The sequence below is a fragment of the Bos grunniens genome, chromosome 1 (assembly GCF_055505025.1).
Source record: "Bos grunniens cultivar Pamir isolate PY7600 chromosome 1, Bosgru_T2T1.0, whole genome shotgun sequence".
Taxonomy (NCBI): Eukaryota; Metazoa; Chordata; class Mammalia; order Artiodactyla; family Bovidae; genus Bos; species Bos grunniens.
The window spans coordinates 92930732-92950318 of NC_141165.1; the positions used below are offsets into that span (position 1 = coordinate 92930732).

Sequence of the window (19587 nt, forward strand, 5' to 3'; positions counted from 1 at the left end):
AGGAAGGAAACAGAAGCAGGGAGTCATTCGGAGGCCAGAGGGACATTTCTTAGTTTAGTGTTTGCATATTCCCAGATTTTAACTTGGTGACCCAAAGCAGACCACAGGGTCATCCAGAAGTTCCTGGACATCCTCAGACTTCCTGGGGGCAGTAGAGTTAGGAGTCATGCATGGATCTAGTCTTGAATTTCCACTTCCTGGGCACACTACTTGGGACACAGCTGTAAGTCTGATAGACGAAATCAAATCCTGTCTCTGTCATGTGTGGGAATTTGTTACCTCTCTAAACCTCAGTTTCTTTCAGATCTAGGAGGACGACAATATTTATTTGGAATAAAATTGTGTGACGACTAAGTCATGTGCATCTAGAATAACTAATCTAGATCTGGCACTTTGTAGGTGTTTAATAGGTGATGCTTATTATCATTTGTCAGTATTGGAGTGGGTGGGCTGATGGTCTGAGCAAAGTATTACCATTGTATAAACTATTACTAGATCCAGATACATGCAGAAGAAAGTCAGAATTCAAAAGTTGCTTTGTATAGCTATTTTTGTTTAATGAATTTCAAATAAATGCCTACTGATATTTCCAATATGACTTCATAAAGGCCTTCGAGGGGCTTTCCATTTCTCACTGTTAGGATTTTTTCTGATAATAGTCCCCTACTTTCCAACCTTGATGTGTCCTCCTACCTCAGGAGAGCCCCGAGCCCTCCCCAGAGGGGCTCTGGACAGTGTCCTACCTGAGGTGTGACAGTAAATTCTGTGCTCGCTTTCACTTTATCCACCCCCTTTGCCCCCTTCCCCTGACTTGCCTCTCTTGCCCAGGCCTTATCTTGTCCTCTGGGGAGGTATGTTAAGTGCTCTGCCAGCCTGCCTGTATGCCTGGCCTGTTTTTTCTCACTGCCAGTACCTCTTGGATTCCAATTCCAAACATGGTATCCGTCTGGGGTCACCCTTTCTTCCGGTGCCAAGAGAGACGCATTCCAAATGGAGCACAAATGTGCCTCCCGTGCTGGGCGCTCTTCATTCTGTTTGGGAACAACAGAGAGCAGGATGTGGCTGCTTTATTATCCCTCACTGCTGAAGCTTTCAGCCCCATAGCCCTATCTCTTTCTCAGGACGATTTAGGTTTCCTGCCAAGAGTCAAATGTGAAGACTGTTCTAAGAAACCTGGAGCTGAGGACACTCACCAGAGCTTTGCCAGGAGGGCCAGAGCCTTGCTGAGGGAAAGAGAAAAGTTTTCAGTTCTCCATGAAGTATATGATGTTTTGCTATTCATTCCCAAAGCTGCTGGAAGCATTCCTCCCAAGAAAGGTGGAGTTGGCGGGGAGAAGCCAGAGGTGAGACGACAGTTGGGAGGACAGGTTGACCCATTTCCTGAATTTCCCATGTGGGGACAGTCTTAGAGCCTGACAGGCTTTGAGACCCGAAGATGAGCAGCAACCGCAGCCTGGAGGGCCAGCTCCTCTGGCACGGGCCACTGTGCATCGCCTGGAGGCAGGACCTGGAAGGGGCTGTCTTCCACCTGGCCAACTGCTTCCTGCTCCTGGGCTTCATGGGCGGCAGCGGGGTGTATGGGTGCTTCTACCTTTTTGGCTTCCTGGGCACAGGCTACCTGTGCTGTGTGCTATGGGGCTGGTTCGGTGCCTGCGGCCTGGACATTGTTCTCTGGAGCGTCCTGCTGGCCATGGCCTGCGTGCTCCAGCTGGCACACCTGGTGTACCGCCTGCGTGAGGACACCCTCCCCGAGGAGCTGGAGCTGCTCTACAAGACGCTGTGCCTGCCCCTGCAGGTGCCCCTGCCAGCATACAAGGAGATCGTGCACTGCTGCGAGGAGCAGGTCTTGACTCTAGCCACGGAGCAGACCTATGCCGTGGAGGGCGAGACGCCCATTGACCGCCTGTCCCTGCTGCTCTCTGGCCGGTAAGCTACTCTGTCACTACCCAGCATTTCTTCCCCACGCCCACGCTTCTCGTTTCCCAGTGCCTCCCTTTCCATTTCGTATCTCTTCCATTGAGGAAGGATGTGGCGACTCAAACAAACCAAAATAGATTTTTCTAAGCATATACTTGCTTCCCCTTTCTTAATATTTTTCATGAGGAAACTAGCTCATGGTTGGCAGGAAGAATTGTGAATATAGTTGCTGCTGCGAGGTGTGGGGTGAATGTTTCTTGACCCTGGCTCTGAAATGACCACACCATGCCAGCATGTCATGCCTAAACTGCAGCAATATCTCTGTAAGCTTTGAAAAACTGAACATTTCAATAAGATTAATTAGTTTCTTCCATATGCATTCAACCTTTGCTAAGTGCCAACTATGTGTAAGGAACAGTGCCAAAATAGGAGATTTTTTTGTAACCCCTGCTCCCGCCAGGACATCAGAGAAATCATGGGATATCTGTACAGATTCTATGGTAAAGCCATATATACCCAGGTATGGTGCAGGAGTGGGCTTCCCTGATGGCTCAATGATAAAGAAACTGCCTGCCAATGAAGTAAATGTAGATTCGATCCTTGGGTCGGGAAGATCCCCTGGAGAAGAAAATGGTTGCCCACTCCAATATTCTTGCCTGGGGAATTACATGGACAGAGGAGCCTGGCAGGCTACAGTTCATGCAGTTGTAAAAGAGTCAGACACATCTTAGTGATGACAACAATAACAACAATGAGGTTACCCTTATCCACATTTCCATTCCAGATTGTTCTATTGAGATTCCTACAGACCAGGAATAAAGTGCTATAAATCTGAGGGCCAGACAGTGAGGGGAGAGTAGCGATGCCCATGTGTGCTCTTTGAGGATATGGTGGAGACACCTGGCGGACACGTTTTAAGGAGGCTGACAGTCAGACCTTAGCAAAAGGGCCTTTGTCTGGATTAGCCTGCATGTGAATGTTGGCCATTGACTGATCTCTTCTGAACAAATACTATGTAGCTCTGTGCTGCACATTTGGTAGGAAATTGTGAATTCTTTGCAATATTGCCCTAGTGGGACTTGTATGTTGGAGCTAAGCATCTGACAGTAAGCATCTTCACCTGGTATATACTTGGACTGGGCTCTGTGGAAAACAGAGTATTTAAAAACTTTGTCCTTAATTTCCTCTTTCCTCCTTTTTTGAGACCAGAAGAATGTGGTGATTCAAAGGAAAAAAAAAAAAAGAAAGAAAGAAAAGGGGAAAAGAAAAAAACCAGATAAGATAGCCAGTGGGGAAAAAGACTTTGACATTGATGATGATGATGGTACTACCACAACTACTGCTACTAGTAATGTTGACACCAGGCATTTATGGATTAATGTACAGAATCAAAGTATAATGTATACATGCTTTAATTTTGTTTGGACACTGAGGTCCTGGGTTGAATGAGCTATGAGGTTTTGTGATGTTTCATTTCATTTATGGTTGAAACGACTTAGCAGCAGCAGCAGAAGTATAAATAAATGAAATTATTTGTAAACAAATACACATGTAGATAAAAATATATTACAACTATTGCCAAAATGTTTGCCACCTACAATTCCATGCTTAAAATAAGGACAGTTTAGGAAACATGCTCATTCATGAGACCCATGATATTGTTTGCATCTCCCAGTATCTCTGTTCAAAGGAGGGGATTAAGACAGGTAGCAGAAACACTCCCCTGCACTGTGTGGTGCTCATTTATGGAAGGACATAATAATTATTAGATGGTTCAGGTATCTTTTATATGATAGATTTATCATGAACTTGTAGACTGTGTTCCTTTGAAGAGGAAAGAGAGGCTTGGCCCCTCAGTGTGGTTTTTCATATTATGCGCTGTGCTCAGTCACTCAGTCGTGTCCAACTCTTTGTGACCCCCTGGACTGTAGCCTGCCAGGCTCCTCTATCCACGGGGATTCTCCAGACAAGAATACTGGAAGTGGGTTGCACGCCCTCCTTCAGGTTGCATCCCCAACCAGGGATCAAACCTGGGTCTGCTGCATTGCAGGCACATTCTTTACCAGCTGAGCAACCCGTGAAGCTCTTTTCCTAGTATGTGTGTGTGTGTGTGTTAGTTGCTTAGTTGTGTTTGACTCTTTGCAACCCCATAGACTGTAGCCCACCAGGCCCTTCCATCCATGGGATTCTCCAGGCAAGAACACTGGAGTGAGTTGCCATTTCCTTCTCCAAAAGGAACTATAGGAAGAAAGAAAGTGAAGTTGCTCAATCATGTCCAACTCTTTTCGACCTCATGGACTGTAGCCTACCAGGCTCCTCCATCCATGGAATTTTCCAGGCAAGAGTGCTGGAGTGGGTTGTCATTTCCTAGTATACTTAGCATCAAAAACTCAAGTTAAAAATTTCAATATTTTTCTTGCTTTTCAAGATTTGAAGTAAGAGTTTTGTTTTGATATCTTTCAACATCATCCTGTCTCAACTTTGCTAAGTTGGAGCTGAGGAAAGGACTTCTAGTCTATAACCAGCCTCCGACTTTAAAGGAGAATCATTGTTATCTTTGGCTGGTGAGGTACCAAACACCTTGAAGCAGCAGAATATAACTCCATGATGAGAAGTGGGGGCTTCTGACGGAGACCTCCCCAGCTCACATGCATACCTCATCTGGAGCCCTCTGTTACAACCTCAGACGTCCTTTTTGTTTTACTTTCACAATGCAATCAGTCCCTTTCAAGACTCAGAAAGGCAAAGCGACTTCTTCAAAGTCCATCACCCTGTTAAGCTGTGCTTACTGTTGGAGAGTTTCTCTCATATACAATCCCAAGCATGAACTCCCACATGCATAACCCCCTGAAGAGGCAGCCAGCTCTCCAAGCTGTTCACGGAGGAGGAAATTACCTGTTGTCAGGAGATCAGGAGGAAGAAGAGACTCAAATGATAAAGGATATAGTATACAATGTGAATGGCCTCAGGGAGCCAAGCAGGCTCATTAGATGTTGTTTTAGTCACTAAGTCACGTCCAACTCTTTTGCAACCCCATGGATTGTAGCCTGCTCTGGATCCTCCAAGGATTGTAGGTTCCTCTGTCCATGGGATTTCCCAGGCAAGAATACTGGAGTGGGTTGCCATTTTCTTCTCCAGAAGATCTTCCCAATTCAGGGATTAAAACTGCAAAATCTAAGGAAAACAAAACAAAACACCCAGGGATTGAACCCATATCTCCTGCATTGGCAGGTGGATTCTTTGCCACCTGGAAAGCCCCTCATTAGATGTTACTCACACTGTAAAGTCTTGTCCCTCCTCAGTGGCTTGCTTGGGTGGCCAGATTCCTTGCATGGGAAGAGGATGAAGGATGGGCGGATCTGATGTGTATGGCAGCAGCTTCATTCTCTCCGGTTGTCTTTCTTCCTTTGTTCGAGAAGCTTTTCCTTGAGGTTTTGGTCCCCTTTATGGTGACACAGTGAGTTCATTTGTTTGATCTTTCCATCCCTCTTCCTTTCCTTTCTCCCTTCCTTCCTCCTTCCCCATTTCCAAAAATATTTATTAAGAGAGCTAGAGACTAGGGATCTCTTGTTAAAAAATGAAAACTATTTTCCTTGTACTCATGGAATTTACAGTCTCTCAAGAGAGCCACTAATTCATGTCTCTAGTCACTAATTCCAAGGAGCAAGGCAAAGTGCAATGAGAGCATTTAAGCAGTGGACCTAAATTTTCTGGGGGGCCAGATAAGACTTCCCGGAGGAAGAAATGTGTAAGCTGAGGCTTGAGGAGAAGGTGCGGATTGGGAAGAGAGGCAGCTGGAGGGAACAGAATATGTGAAGCCCATGAGGTAGGAACACACGGCACTTCATTTTCTCTTGCACGCTTTCATAACTGAGAGAAGTTCTGGTGGCTAGCTACACATTTTGATGGGTCTTGTAGAAGCAAGAGTGTTTCTGCTATCAGAGAGTATAGGCTGACACCACATTCTTGGCTTGGTTTGAGACCTACATCCCTTTCTGTTTTCCATCTCTAAGTTGTCAGATAATACATAAAGTTTGTTAATTGATAGTGGTCTTTGGTAATTTGCACACATACATATATATCTAGGCATTCACTGGGAGCAAGATATGGAGTGCTAATATCCCGTTGGCCAGAACTTAATCACATGGTTCTACTCAGCTGCAAGGCAAGTAGAGAAACAGTCTAGCTGGGCAGTCATGAGCCCTGGCTAAAAAAGTTCCAGTACTATAGAGGAAGGGGAAAAGCTGATATTGGAAAACAGAATTCCATACTGGATTTCTCAGATCCTCATCTGCATTCTGATCTGCTTCTCAATATCCTATACATCCTTCAGAAATCAGCTGAAATGTCATCTTTGAGAAGTCTGCCACTTGGAGAGAACTACGCTGTCTCTCCTCTAGTCTCCTGTCTCACAATAGCACATGTTAACTTACAGCTAGTTATTTATGTGCCTGTGACTTCCACTGAATCGTGAAATCCTGAAAGGTAAGGATCAGATTATTGGGTCTTCCCTGGTGGTCCAGCAGTTGCCACGCAGTGCAGCTGAAGAGTAAAAAAGAAAAAAAAAAAAGGACCAGATCATCTCCAGGTTCCAGACTTCCAGGAACACAGAAGGTTCTCCATACATATTTTTTGTTTTTGAAAATTAAGCTCCAGAAAAAGTGGAACAATAGCTCCTTCCAACTGGACAGGATGTACCTTAGAGAGCTTGTTGATCTGCCCCCTTTGTTCAATAAACACTTTCTTTCCCAGTACAACTGACTTTAGAAGAGAGGTTGAAACTGAGACTCTGGGTTTTCTAGGTAAAAGAGGAAAAAGCCCGTTCTGGATCCTAGTCATTTTCCACTCCTTTAACATGTAATTTAAACTCTGGAGCAGCTCTGGGTAACCACTTCTCTTTTCCCACACAGTCTCTTCTCTCCCTTTGCCAGGGTTCGTGTGAGCCAGGACGGGCAGTTTCTGCACTACATCTTTCCTTACCAGTTCATGGACTCTCCCGAGTGGGAATCGCTGCATCCCTCTGAGGAGGGGGTGTTTCAGGTAATAGGGAGCCCCATGGCAGCACTGCCGCAGCCCATCCCACTGCAACCCAGCAACATCCGTGCTTCCATCTTTCCTTTCTTTTGTCAGACCTTTGAACTACTGCCAATATGATGCTTGAGGTGGGAGCACTCTCCTCCAGTGGAAAAAGTGCCTGGCAGAGGAGGGGTAGGGTAGGGAGGTGCTGATCCCTGCAAGGGGGGCCATGTCACTCCTATGCTTAAAACTCTTCCAGAAGACCCCACTGGCCACAGGATAAAAGCCCTCACTCCTTAGAGAGTGACTTAAGACCTTTAGTGACATCCTGGAGCCACATCTCCAGCCCTTTGCTTACACTTTCTGCTCACACCAGCCATGCTGAATTACTAGTACTTCCCCAAACATACTACACTGTTTTACACGGCCGTGCCTTGCCCCCTATTGTCGCCTCTATCCGAAACGCACTTCCTCATCAAGAGGAGGCTATGGCATCTCACTTCCTTTGAAGCCTGCCCAGAGTGACCTCACCAGCTTCCATCCCCACACATTGCCTGCATGCCTCTTCTATTCCTTTTACTATGCTGACTGCGCACATGTACGACTTGGTTTTCTTTCTGTCTTTTGCATAGTAAATTCCTTGATGTAGAAATCTGGGCTTTTCCTCTCCATCTCCAGGCTCCAAAGGGCAATACTTTGTACACAGTAGTAGGTGTTCAGTAAAGTTTCACTGAACTGCCTCGCCAGTAGGCCACTGGTGTCTCAGAGTGCTCCAGAGGGCATCACATACACAGTCTAAGATCAGGGCCTGGCTGCTCGAGCCCTCCTCTCTTCTCTGTCAATCCTTCAGATTTCAGTTACCTTCTTTGTAGTTCTCACTTACTGTATGGCTAGCACGTGACAGGCAGTACCTATTTTATTGCCTTATTGATTCTCACAACAGTCCTCTGGATTGAATATTGTTATTAACCTGTTTAACAGATGAGGAAACTAAGGCTCAGAAACCTCAAGTAATTTGCCCCAAGCTCTTCATCTAGAAAGTGGTAAAACCGAGTTGCCTGACACCACTATTCTATTCTTTTTTAAAATGGGGGGTTGCCAGGAGAGTGGAGGTTACACATATACACCATTATAGGGACCCCCCTGTCCAGATAGTTGGCCAGTACTGGGTTCCCTCTGTCTCCTGTCAGTTCTATCAGGAAGTTCCTCAGGCGAGCATTTATGCCAGCCCCAAAATAGACACATGCCAGGCGGTGCCACCTGGCTGGGCCTGCTTCCGCCCCACCCTGACTCTTGGCTCTGTGAGGACAGGGCCTGAGGGGTAATCCTAATCCCACTGCCTGGACCATCAGCCACAGGGCCCCCTCTGAACATGTGCCTCCCCCACCACACACTCACATCCTCTCCAAGTGGCTCAGCAGTCACCTTTGAGAACTCCCTCAGAGCCACAAGAACCTTCAGGAGGGCTGAGTCAGGTCCTGAGCCAGCCAGACCAGGCTCTGTTTCTGACACTGAAACCGAGAAACAGGTGGTGGATAAGCTGGGTGTCCTCCCCTTAGTTATGCTTGAAAGGAAGGGCTATGACCCCAGATGGCCTCTCAGCATCTGAGAGGGATGTAGGGACCGTCACATTTTTTCCATTTGTATTTTTAGTATGCACCTCCATTGGGAGCCTTGAGATCCACACACTTGCTCTTGGCTCTGTGAAGTCCCATTTCCTCTTTGCAAATGTCAAGTGTTGTCTTGGGTTGTAGTTCATCTTGTCCTTGCCTTTGTATTTGCATAGTCTTTGTTGACTAATAGGGAATCCACAGTGACCGAATCGTAATTCTTATTGAGTGTGGCACAAGAGATCAACATTCCATCACACCTCTCAAGAATTCAATGAAGAATTTATTGACTATTAAACACTGCGACCCTCTTATCAGTCACCGAGAACATAGCATGGGAGCGATCACATGGAAATCAGCATTATTTCTCTAATTAGCATCATGTTTTACTGGACTCAAGGTCTCTTTATGTACATCATCTGATTTAATCCATTCAACCGGCTTCAAAGGTGAAGGTTAAAGAAAAACCTGGTCAAACCTGTCAATCCATTGGTTTCTGAAGATATTTAGGAAGGATTTTATACTGGGCATGAGAAAACAACATCAAGTTATTTTGCAACAAACAAGATTAGTAGTTTTTACCTGATTCATTCACTCATTTCAGTAATATTTATTGAGCTGTTACAGTAACCTGGGCACTACATGGTTTGTTTTTGTTTGGTTTTATTTTTGGCCACATCACATGGAATGTGGGATCTTAGTTCTCTGACCAGGAATTGAACTCATGGTTCATGAACCCATGCCCCCTGCAGTGAAGTATCGAGTCTTAACCTCTGAATTGCTAGGGAATTCCCATCTGGGCACTATTAAAGGTGCTCAGAGTGTATCGGTCAACAGAACAGATGAAAGTCCCTGCCTTCATGCAATTCACATTCTAGTAGGTGAGACAAAAAATTAGCCATAGAAATTATGAATAAGTAAATTATGTAACATGTTAAAAATAATAAATTATAGTAAAAAAAATAGAATAGTATAAGGGAGAGATACAATTGACCCCTGAACAACACAGGAGGTAGGGGTACTTTCACATAGTAGAAAATCCATGTATAATTTATAGTGAAAGTCGCTCAGTAGTGTCTGACTCTTTGTGACCACATGGACCGTACAGTCCATGGAATTCTCCAGGCCAGAATACTGGAGTGGGTAGCCCTTCCCTTCTCCAGGACTCAAACCGGGGTCTCCTGCATTGCAGGCAGATTCTTTACCAGCTGAGCTACTAGGGAAGCCCATAATTTATAGTCCAACCTCCAAATATACGGTTCCCCCAAATCTGGGGTTCCACATCCTCAGACTTAACCAATCGGCCAATTGTGTAGCACTTCAGGTATTTACTATTGAAGAAAAAAAAAAAAATCCCCGTTTAAATAGATCCACACAGTTCAAACCTGTGTTGCTCAAGGATCAACTGTAGTTGCAATTGTAATTGGGGATTTCATGGAAGTCTTTGTTGAACTGGTGACATTTGAGAAAAAACCTGAGGTGATTGGCAGTGTGAGCTCTGAGAATATCTGGGGGAATAGCATATTAGAGGGAAGAGCCAGTGCAAAAGCTGGGTGTGAGAGAGACTAGCATGTTTGAGGTCCAGAAAGAAGGTCAATGAGTCTGGAACAGGGAGAGGGAGGGGGATGAAGAGTAGGAGAGGAAGTCAGAGAGGTGGTAAGGAGACATGTCACCTAGGGCCAGAGTGTATATTTTCTAAATACAGCCAAAAGGATTTCCTAACACATTGGATATAGTATATGAGAGAAAGAGGATCAGGAAAACTTCTAAGACTTCTGACCTGAGAAACTGGAAGGATGGAGCTGCTATCAAATGCGATAAGGAAGGCTGCAGATAGTATTGGCTTTGGGAGAAGAGAGGGAAATCCAGTTTGGGAGGTATTAGATTTGCGTCATCTATGGACATTTAAATACAGACACTGCATAGGCAGTTGCATACTTGAGTCTGGAATTAAGGAACAAGGTCTGAGCTTGAGACTGAGTCATTAGCCTACAGATGATATTTAAAGCTGTTACATTGGACAAGATCACCAGTAAGTGAGTGTAGACAGAAAAGGGGTTCAAGAATCCATTAACCCTGAGGTACTCTAGTGTTTAGAAGTTGAAGGGGATAACAAGCAGCAAAAGAAGCTGAAAGGGACTAATTAGGAGGTTATACCAGGAGAGTGTGGCGTCCTGGGAGCCAAGTGAAGAATATCAAAGAGAAGGGACTGAATGCCGTGAAAACTGATCATCAGACTCAGCAATGTAGAAGTCATAGGCGACCTTGCTAGGAACAGTTTGTAGACCACTGGGGCAAAGCCTTGCTGGCTGGAGAGAGAGAGTTCAAGGAGAGGAATTGGTAACAGCCAAGTATAGACAACTTTTTCATGGAGTTTTGCTGAAAAGGAGAGCAAATCAATGGAGTGATAGCTAACCAAGGAACTAAAGTGAAAAAAAAAAGATTTTGATTTTAAAATTTTGATTTAAGATGGAAGAAGTGACAGTGTATTTGCAAGAATGCCCACAGTCTTTTCTGTTCAGCGTTGAGGACACTTCTTGTGTCCTTATTAGCTCTCATGTGTACCCACTTCATGTGCAGCACCCTGATTTCTTGTTTGGGAATTGTTACTAAGTGCACTGAAAGTACAGGTTACAGTAGATGTGACAACTACTTGTTGAGTCAGATTAGTAACAGATGGATTGTGAGGACCAGTATTCTCATGAGGCAACAAGTCTGGAGAGATTAAGCAATTTATCTGATGTCACACAGCTGGTAAAGCTGGAACTTGAAACTCGTTTCTGGTCTTGATGAGGCAATTTAGGCCCTGACTTGAGTGCTGATGACTGAGGGGTCAGGGAGGGAGAGGAGGAAATGAAAGAAGGGAACAGAAGAGGGGTACTGCAGATGGGAAGGGGAGGAGGGGAGCAGAGGGGCTGTTTTGGAGGCAATGAAATGAAAGGATTATATATATGATCTCTGATAAAGAACCCCACCCTTAATGAGACAACCCACATAAAGCACTTAACACGATGACTGGCACATGGTCACTCTCAGTAAATGTTAGCTGCTGTCCTCCTTCTCATTTCCACTGTCTCCATTCGTGAATCTTCATCTTAAGCTCTGCCAACCTGCTCATTTTTAAAGTACTTAGGACAGGGTATAAAGAATTGTGTGATTTTACGCACTTTTCCTTTACTATCCTAAGAATATTTGCATTTGAAATCTATCTTTACCACTCATTATTGTTTTAACAAGATTTTTCAAGCACCTGCTCTGTGCTGCGCACACATTACTGACCCTGAAAGTGTGACTTAGCTGTGTATCATGGGCACATAGCTGAGTACACAGGAATTACTAGATGTCTATATAAATGGAGAGTTGGGTATCCTTCCACTTCGTGTTCTTACGAGTGCCTCTTGGGACCTCCCTGGTGGTCCAGGGGCTTAGACTCCGTGCTCTTGAGGCGGGGCCCGGGTTCTATCTCTGGTTAGGAAACAGATCCTGTAAGCTGCAAGGCACCTCACCCCCCAAAAAAGAGTTCCTTTTCCTCTGTGCCCCTTTTCTGAATTTAGTCATCAGATCCATTTGGTTACTTGTAGGGCCCAAGTCAAGTGCAGCTCATGGGCCTGAAGACCAGGCCAGCATTCTGTCCACTTGATGCAGCCTGGCATGCCTGATCAGAGGCTCTCTTCTCACTGAAATTCTTCCCAGTTCTTTGTGTCCCAACTCCAATATATTATGTTTTATCCTTAAAAACTGTCATCAGCATCCTGACCTTTCTTCTGAGCACCGGGAGCCCCCTTTTCTCTCCTGTAATCACAACAGGCTCAGAATCTTCTGTAGCCATTAGTGGGATCAGCCATGGAACATAGTGTATGAAAGCTGAAGAGACTGGAGGTGGACTGTGAGGTTCCAGAAGGTGATCTCAGGGCTCTTCACAAGACCAGCCCCCCACTCCATCCCTCCCACCATATCAGTGCACACAATAAAAGTCATTCATTGCACCTCTTCAAGGCAAGGCCCTGGAGAGGTACTTCACAGCTTCTTCAGAAGTGCAAAGTGCAGCGGTTTGCCAAGTAAACTGTATATATCTCTGTGCTAAGCTTGGACACATTTTTAAGTTTCAACCTTCACTTTCTGTCCCTGACCCCTCTCAGGTCACTCTAACAGCTGAGACTGAATGTAGCTACATTTCCTGGCCCCGGAAAAATCTCCACCTCCTTCTGACCAAAGAGCGATACATCTCTCGCCTCTTCTCGGTCCTGCTGGGCTATGACATCTCAGAGAAGCTCTACGCTCTCAATGACAAGCTCTTCGCTAAGTTCGGGCTACGCTTTGACATCCGTCTCCCCAGCCTCTACCACGTCCTCGGTTCTGCTGCCCCAGATGCAGGACCACAGTCTGAGAAGGATGACGAGGAAGTCCGTGAGCCAGCGGCAACCCCTCCTCAGGCTCTGCACACATCTGTCCAGCAAACACCCCCTAGCTCCCCACCTCCACTGGTCACCAGCTCTCCTGCACCTCCTCCCTGGGTCAGAATGTCCAGGCCCGACAGCGGCGTCCTGGGTGAGGACTCCACCAGTCTGGTTCTGGAGGATTTTGAGGAGGTGTCGGGATCAGAATCATTCATGGATTATAAGAGTGATGGGGAGTACATGAGGTGAGGGGAGAACTAACATGGGCACAGCCACCCGGCTCAGGATCCTGTGTAAGTACTCAGAAGGCAGTTGCTGCAGTCTTGCCAGTAGCTGGCCTTAAATTGGTTTATAAGGGCAAAAAATAATTTCATGGAGCCTGTCCTCTCAGAGGACTCACAGAAAGTGGCATTAACCCAACCCTGCAGATAGCAACTCACTCCTGTTGCATGAAAGGCATGAGGGTTTTTTTTAAAAAAACTCATCCCTTATTAATTGTGATAGCTTTCAAAAGTGGTCTGGCTGGCTGACATTTGTTCAGATAGGTTGCTAATTATTTTTTTTTTCAAAGTTGTGCTAGTAACCAAGGTCACATTTAAGGCCAAAGAGTATTTTATTATGGCATGCATTTTAAAGAATACTTTAAAAAGCTGGCATGGCTCAAATTCCTAATGATTCTTCTTGGCATATAGTCAGCTCCAGAATGCAGTCATTATTTAGTCTGGATTGGACAGGCAGTTCTGTTAAAATCGCCCCCATTTCAAAGAGGCTTGTGATTGGAGGCTAATGACACTGGGAGGAAAATGGGCCCACCCTGCTATCCTCTGACCCAGTGGAGAGTGTGTTACTCAAGCACAGGACTGGACACTGCTGAGTGAATGTTACTATGATAGAGTGACTTTCCTAGACAATCATAACTGTGGGAGGTAGAGTGGGCGTGAATCTGACGTAGGAGAGTGTGTGTACAGCTCAGGAGAGTGTACATAAAAGGCTGTGCTGAGCAGTTCTGGGAAATTGTTTTCATGTTCCCTCTGACTGCTCTCACAATACGGTGACATTTTCCTCTAGGACTCCACCCAACCATGGTGCAGGCCTGGCTTTTCCTGAGGAAAATACCACTGTTCTCAATTTGGAAGGCATTTCCAAGGTCAGGGAGGGGTGGTTAAGAGATTAATCATTCTTCAGGAAACACTGTTTTCCCAAGAAACTATTTCAGGTAGGAAGGCATCTAGGGTACTTTGAGGTTAAGTGAGTGAATGTTTGTACATGTTGAAAAGCAAATCATAAAAATGATGAAAGAGGCAAGAGAGGTGAGTGCCAAAAGATTAGCTATTTGGTTTCATGGATATGGAATTAATAATCTATGGCATCAGTCCTTAGAAGCAGCATCTAGCAGATCACTTTCTTGACCTCCTCCACTTGTGTTGTTCTCCCCCATTGTCCCTCCCTGGCTGCTGACAGGTGCCTCCCTACTAGCCTACCCCTGCCAGTGCGTGTGAATTCCGTCCCGTGGGCCCCGCTCTTTGTCCCCATACCTACCCACCTGCACACACTCTGAACTCATACAGCTCCCTGTGTTCTCATGTTCTGCCTGCTTCTCTTTTCCTGGCTCTATTTGTTCTCCTCTTTTTCCCCTCCTTCCTATTTCTACTCAGTCCTTGGCTTCCTCAGTGTGCTGCTTTTAAGAAGAAAAAGGCCCATTTCTGCTGCTTCTCCGTTAATTTCTCCTCTCCCTACTTTTCCTCCACGTTGACCCCATTTGACTGTTTATGTATTTATCTCACTGTTGCCTCCTTCCTATCTCCTCCACTTCCTGTGTTGCTCTAGCTCTTCTTCCTAAACTGCCCTATATGCCCAACTTAATTTTTAATCCTGACTTCCAAAATCAGTACCTCTCCCTCTGCCTATGAAGAAAACCATTCAAGTGAGGATGTGAAAATTCTCTTTGATGGCTACACATTTCATGTGTGAGTTTTCCCAAACGTTAACAGGCAGGCAGTGTTTTAGACAAGAGACCTGCCCAGGGAGCCCCAAAGTCCTGGTTGCTATGTCTGGCTCTACTACTGTTTGCAAAGCACACAATCTCACTGAACCTTACTTTCTTCACATGAATGTGTTGACCCAGCTGGGCCCCCCACGGCCCTCCTGGGTTTATGTGAGAAGGAAAAGGATGAACTGTTCAGAGGAGGAAAAAGAATCAGGCAGGCAACCTTATAATGGACACAAGCCCCTGGACATCAGTGTGTTTCCAGCAAGAACTCGCTGCTGTATTTCACTCTGGTTTCTCTTGTAGTCGACTTAGAGCTGTCCTCCTCTCTGCTGGGTACCAGGGTCCTGCTTGACTATGAGTAATCTCCATTCTGTACCTGTGAAGAATCTCACCTACCATGTGAGAGGCACGGAGGATGAGATGTTCACATGCAAGGTGGTCCCACCTCTGTCTCTCAGGTCCTCTACCTTTAATACTATTAAAAAAAGGCTTCTTCCCAAATTCAGCCTTTTCTGAGGTACACAGTGAGAAAACTGCTAATATAACTCACTTTCTTTATACTTACTATTATTTGGAGTATAAAGAGAGAAGGTATTAGAATCGTCTTTGGTTTAAGTAATAGAAAGGAAAAAACTGTGTTAACTGAGTGCTGAAGAATTGATGCTTTTGAACTGTGGTGTTGGAGAAGACTCTTGAGAGTCCCTTGGACTGCAAGGAGATCCAACCAGTCCATCCTGAAAGAAATCAGTCCTGGGTGTTCACTGGAAGGTCTGATGTTGAAGCTGAAACTCCAGTACTTTGGCCACCTGATGAGAAGAGCTGACTCATTGAAAAGACCCTGATGCTGGGAAAGATCGAGGGCAGGAGGAGAAGGAGACGACAGAGGATGAGATGGTTGGATGGCATCACCGACTCAATGGACATGAGTTTAGGTAGACTCCAGGAGTTGGTGATGGACAGGGAGGCCTGGTGTGCTGCAGTTCATGGGGTCACAAAGAGCTGGACACGACTGAGCGACTGAACTGAACTGAACTTCTACAGAGTTTTCAGAACAATTTGAAAATGTGATCAAATTGACCAAATTTCAGACAGCTTTAGTTTGTGATAATGGGATAATTTAGCCCAGAGACATGTTTCCCAAATTGTATTTTGGGACGTTTGGTTTGACTTATTTGTCATCAAACTCCTTTTACGGTTATTACTGTAATGAATAAGCATAGTGCCTCCAGACTGGTAGCAATTTACTTCTTTCCTTTCCAAAGCAGGGCACAATTCACCATCCAGTCCCTGGCTGTTCCGCAACCAAAACTGTAAGCTCGTTGCTATTCATCCTGGTCCAGAACTTAAGGGTCGTGAAGCTGAGTGGATTCTGCATTGTTGGGAATGACATAGCTTCATCACACTGACAGCAGTGCTTGTGCCTCACACCAAGACAGTTTAAAACCAACTAAAAACAGTCAGTGTTTCTACTGGAGCATTGTTCGTTTGTTTGTTTTGAAGAGCACAGTTTTCAGCCTGGTGGTACCCAGAACTGAGCCCAAACTGGCTGTTACTTTTTTAACATGCAAAGCAGTACTGTACGATAATGTGTTCATGCAGGGTCTCACAATTAGACCTCACATTAACCCCGCCTTCACTAGAATCTTTCCCGTTAATTCTATGAACACACTCTACAATGTTTCATTTGATGTCTTACAGGAGATGCTCAATGAATACATCTCTGAAGTAGTCAGTTAAGTCAAGCTACTGAGTCTATTATCACAAATTAACTGAAAGCTGTCTAAAATTTGGCCAGTTTAGCTTATGTTTTCAAATTGTTCTGAAGACTCTGTAGTTTGAAAATAAAGACTATATATTGCTTCCTTTTAATTATTTAAATAAATAAAGAAATGAGAAACACATTACAACATGGAGACTAATTGTGGTCAAGGAAAGAGGCCAGGACCAGGACATATTACCAAAGGCCAGAGAACCAATTCAACAAACATTCACTGAGTATCCTCTATGTATTTCAGGCACTGTGCCAGGTAATCATATTAAGAGTAATCATGAGTAACAACTGAAAGACTGGAAGATGCTTAATCTGCAAGAGATGGACAAAAGTAATATCTTCAAATTTTGAAAAGATACCTTCACCTTAATTCGGTGACGTTCTTGAGGACAAAGATGAATTAAGGGCTGAAAGCTATAAGGAGAATGGATTGCCTCAAGGAGTAGTAAGTTACTCGTTACTAGAAGAATTCAAATAGTGATCAGAAGAAATCTTCTCAGAGGTTTTTTTTTAAGGTGATTCATGCTCCAAGAGAAGAATGCCTTATGTTATTGCTATTAAGATGCCTTCTAACTCTGTGCTGCTATGATTCAATGATTCTAAGATGTGAATCTTGTCCTGCCACATAATTACTTTCAAGAGCAGTTCCCTAGCTGCGGAACAGGGCTAATAGTCTCATAGATAATTAATACCTACTAGTAAGTAAATGGGATTCTCTGATAGCTCAGTTGGTAAAGAATCTGACTGCAATGCAGGAGACCCCAGTTTGATTCCTGGGTCAGGAAGAACCTCTGGAGAAGGTGGCTCAGCTGGTAAAGAATCTGCCTGCAATGCGAGAGACCTGAGTTTGATCCCTGAGTTGGGAAGATCTCCTGGAGAAGGGAAAGGCTACCCACTCCAGTATTCTGGCCTGGAGAATTCCATGTACTATATAGTCCATGGGGTCACAAAGAGTCAGACATGACTGAGCAACTTTCACCATTCAGCACTATTCAGAAGTAAGTAAATAGGTAGCCTCTGTTGATGTTGTCAGGTTGCTTGAGGAGTAATTGAGATAAAATATACAAAGGCAATTTGTTAAGCTGTAAAGCCCTAGTTTAATGTATGACATATTTTAAAATTCTGTTCTGTGTACAGTTATTTTCAAATTCCTCCCCTTCTCTCTCACTTTCACTTCCCTCCCCAAGCCCTCCCCCTACTCCTTCTGAGACACATGATTTCCCCTTATTTCCTCCAGTCTGGTTTCCTAAGGGAGGTAATAACTGACAGGATCCCCTGACAACAAAAGGAACAGCAAAAAGTTGGAGGTCCAAAGAAAACACACACTAGCTCCTTGGCCCCTGAATAGCTAAGGGACGGTCAGACCTTCATCTGTTTTATTTGTCCAGGGGAGGCAGGTCACCATCACACTATATTCAGGTCCCTTCCCTCAGAAGTCCCTATGGTGCTTGGTTAGCTGTCAGTGTTGTTAAATAGCACGTTTCTCCCAGAACCATTGGAACGCCTCCTGGGGCAGAAGACTTGCCCTTGAAGGTGGCCTGGCAGGAGCTGCCTGAGGTCTCCAGATCTGGGTCTCTGGATGGTAGCTCTGCTTAACCTGCCAAGGTTCCATGTTCAAGTAGTTAAGTTAGAGGCAGCAGTTCCCTCCCCACTTAGGACCACAACAGCCTGTATTTGTTTTTCTTCTATTTGGTCTCATTTACCTACTCCTTGCTTTGTAAAAATAAAACACAAAGGTTTTATAAAACTCACTGGTTTTCTATGCAGATTTTTAAACTCATTCCATAGTATTAGATAGGAAGTATAGTTCTATAGATTCTTCATAGGAAGCAACCAAAGTTGACCTCTTGGTCTCTTCTCCTATAAAATGAGAGAATTGAACTATATAACTTCAAAACTGACTCACCCTAATATTATAGAAGAAAATGATTCAACGATTCAACTGCTCCTATTGTGTTAAAATTGCATACAGTTAAAATATTGGGAACTTGTAGAGGAAAAAAAGACCTGAACAGAACCCTCTGAAGTTATGTGAGCTATCCCAAGCCACAGTGCTGAAATCCTTCCTCTGTTTTTCCACAGCTTCCAGAACTCCTCTCCGGAGCTACTCTGAAGTTATGTCCAGGGGACAGGCGCCCTTGGCTCCAACCCAGACTCCTGAACTGTAAGGGTCAATGGACCATCCTTTACTCTGGCCACGTTAATCCTCACAGGATGGTCACTTGTGTGCACACCCCTCTTCTCACCCACTTGAAGGCTCACAGGCAAGGTTGGAGCAGACACAGGATGCCAGCACTGCAACCACACCAAAGCCCCTGAGTGACTTTTAGAAATTTACCTTCATCAGCCTTTCTCCCAAGAGAAGTCATCCAAAAATGCCAAAGCACAGATTCTATCCTTTACTAACTGCAGAATTTCAGGCAAGTCACATAGCCTCTCTGAGCATCATCCATAAAGGGGTGATTATAAAACCGACTTCACAGGGTTGTAAGGATGCCATGAGTTGATTTCAAGGACACGAGGACATGCTGTGGCACCTAGTAAGCACTCAATAAATCACTCATTTCCTTTCCCTATGTTGTTTCCTTAACTTTCTGAAAGGATCAGTGAAGTTAGCTATCCAAGAAGTTTTCAGTGTTTTTGTCTTGTTTTATTGAAAATATTTTTCTCAGTTAAGGTTCAACTTAGGTAAGTAGAAATTTTAGAATCTAGTTTGCCCTTAATCTTTTACATTCAACTTACAAGTCTTTCCCTTTATTTATGAACCTAATATTAAACAGTAGTTTTTAGAAGTAGTTTTACAAATCTCTTTAATTAAATTTCCTTAAACATTTTAAAGTAGACTTACAAATTTAACATATTCTGTTTTATTTTTTCCCCTAAATG

The 19587-nt window shown here is 44.5% G+C and overlaps 1 protein-coding gene across 2 annotated transcripts; it reads left to right on the plus strand.

Moving 5' to 3' along the window:
* Positions 1-1028: 1028 nt before the first annotated feature.
* POPDC2 (popeye domain cAMP effector 2) lies at positions 1029-19273 on the plus strand. 2 transcript variants are annotated; one of them, XM_086404367.1, is made up of 4 exons: positions 1029-1926; positions 6849-6957; positions 12683-13233; positions 18784-19273. In XM_086404367.1, the coding sequence occupies exons 1-3, from the start codon at positions 1436-1438 to the stop codon at positions 13187-13189; spliced, it is 1107 nt and encodes a 368-aa protein (XP_086260493.1). In that variant the 5' UTR covers positions 1029-1435; the 3' UTR covers positions 13190-13233; positions 18784-19273. The 2 variants fall into 2 exon arrangements, with proteins under 2 accessions (XP_086260493.1, XP_086260494.1); XM_086404368.1 differs by having other exon boundaries at positions 12683-13091.
* Positions 19274-19587: the final 314 nt, after the last annotated feature.

Coding starts and splice junctions, on each gene's coding strand:
- POPDC2 (XM_086404367.1), top strand. CDS start 1,436: ATGAGCAGCAACCGCAGCCTGGAGGGCCAGCTCCTCTGGCACGGGCCA. Junction 1,927..6,848: donor TCCCTGCTGCTCTCTGGCCG/GTAAGCTACTCT, acceptor TCCCTTTGCCAG/GGTTCGTGTGAGCCAGGACG. Junction 6,958..12,682: donor CTGAGGAGGGGGTGTTTCAG/GTAATAGGGAGC, acceptor GACCCCTCTCAG/GTCACTCTAACAGCTGAGAC.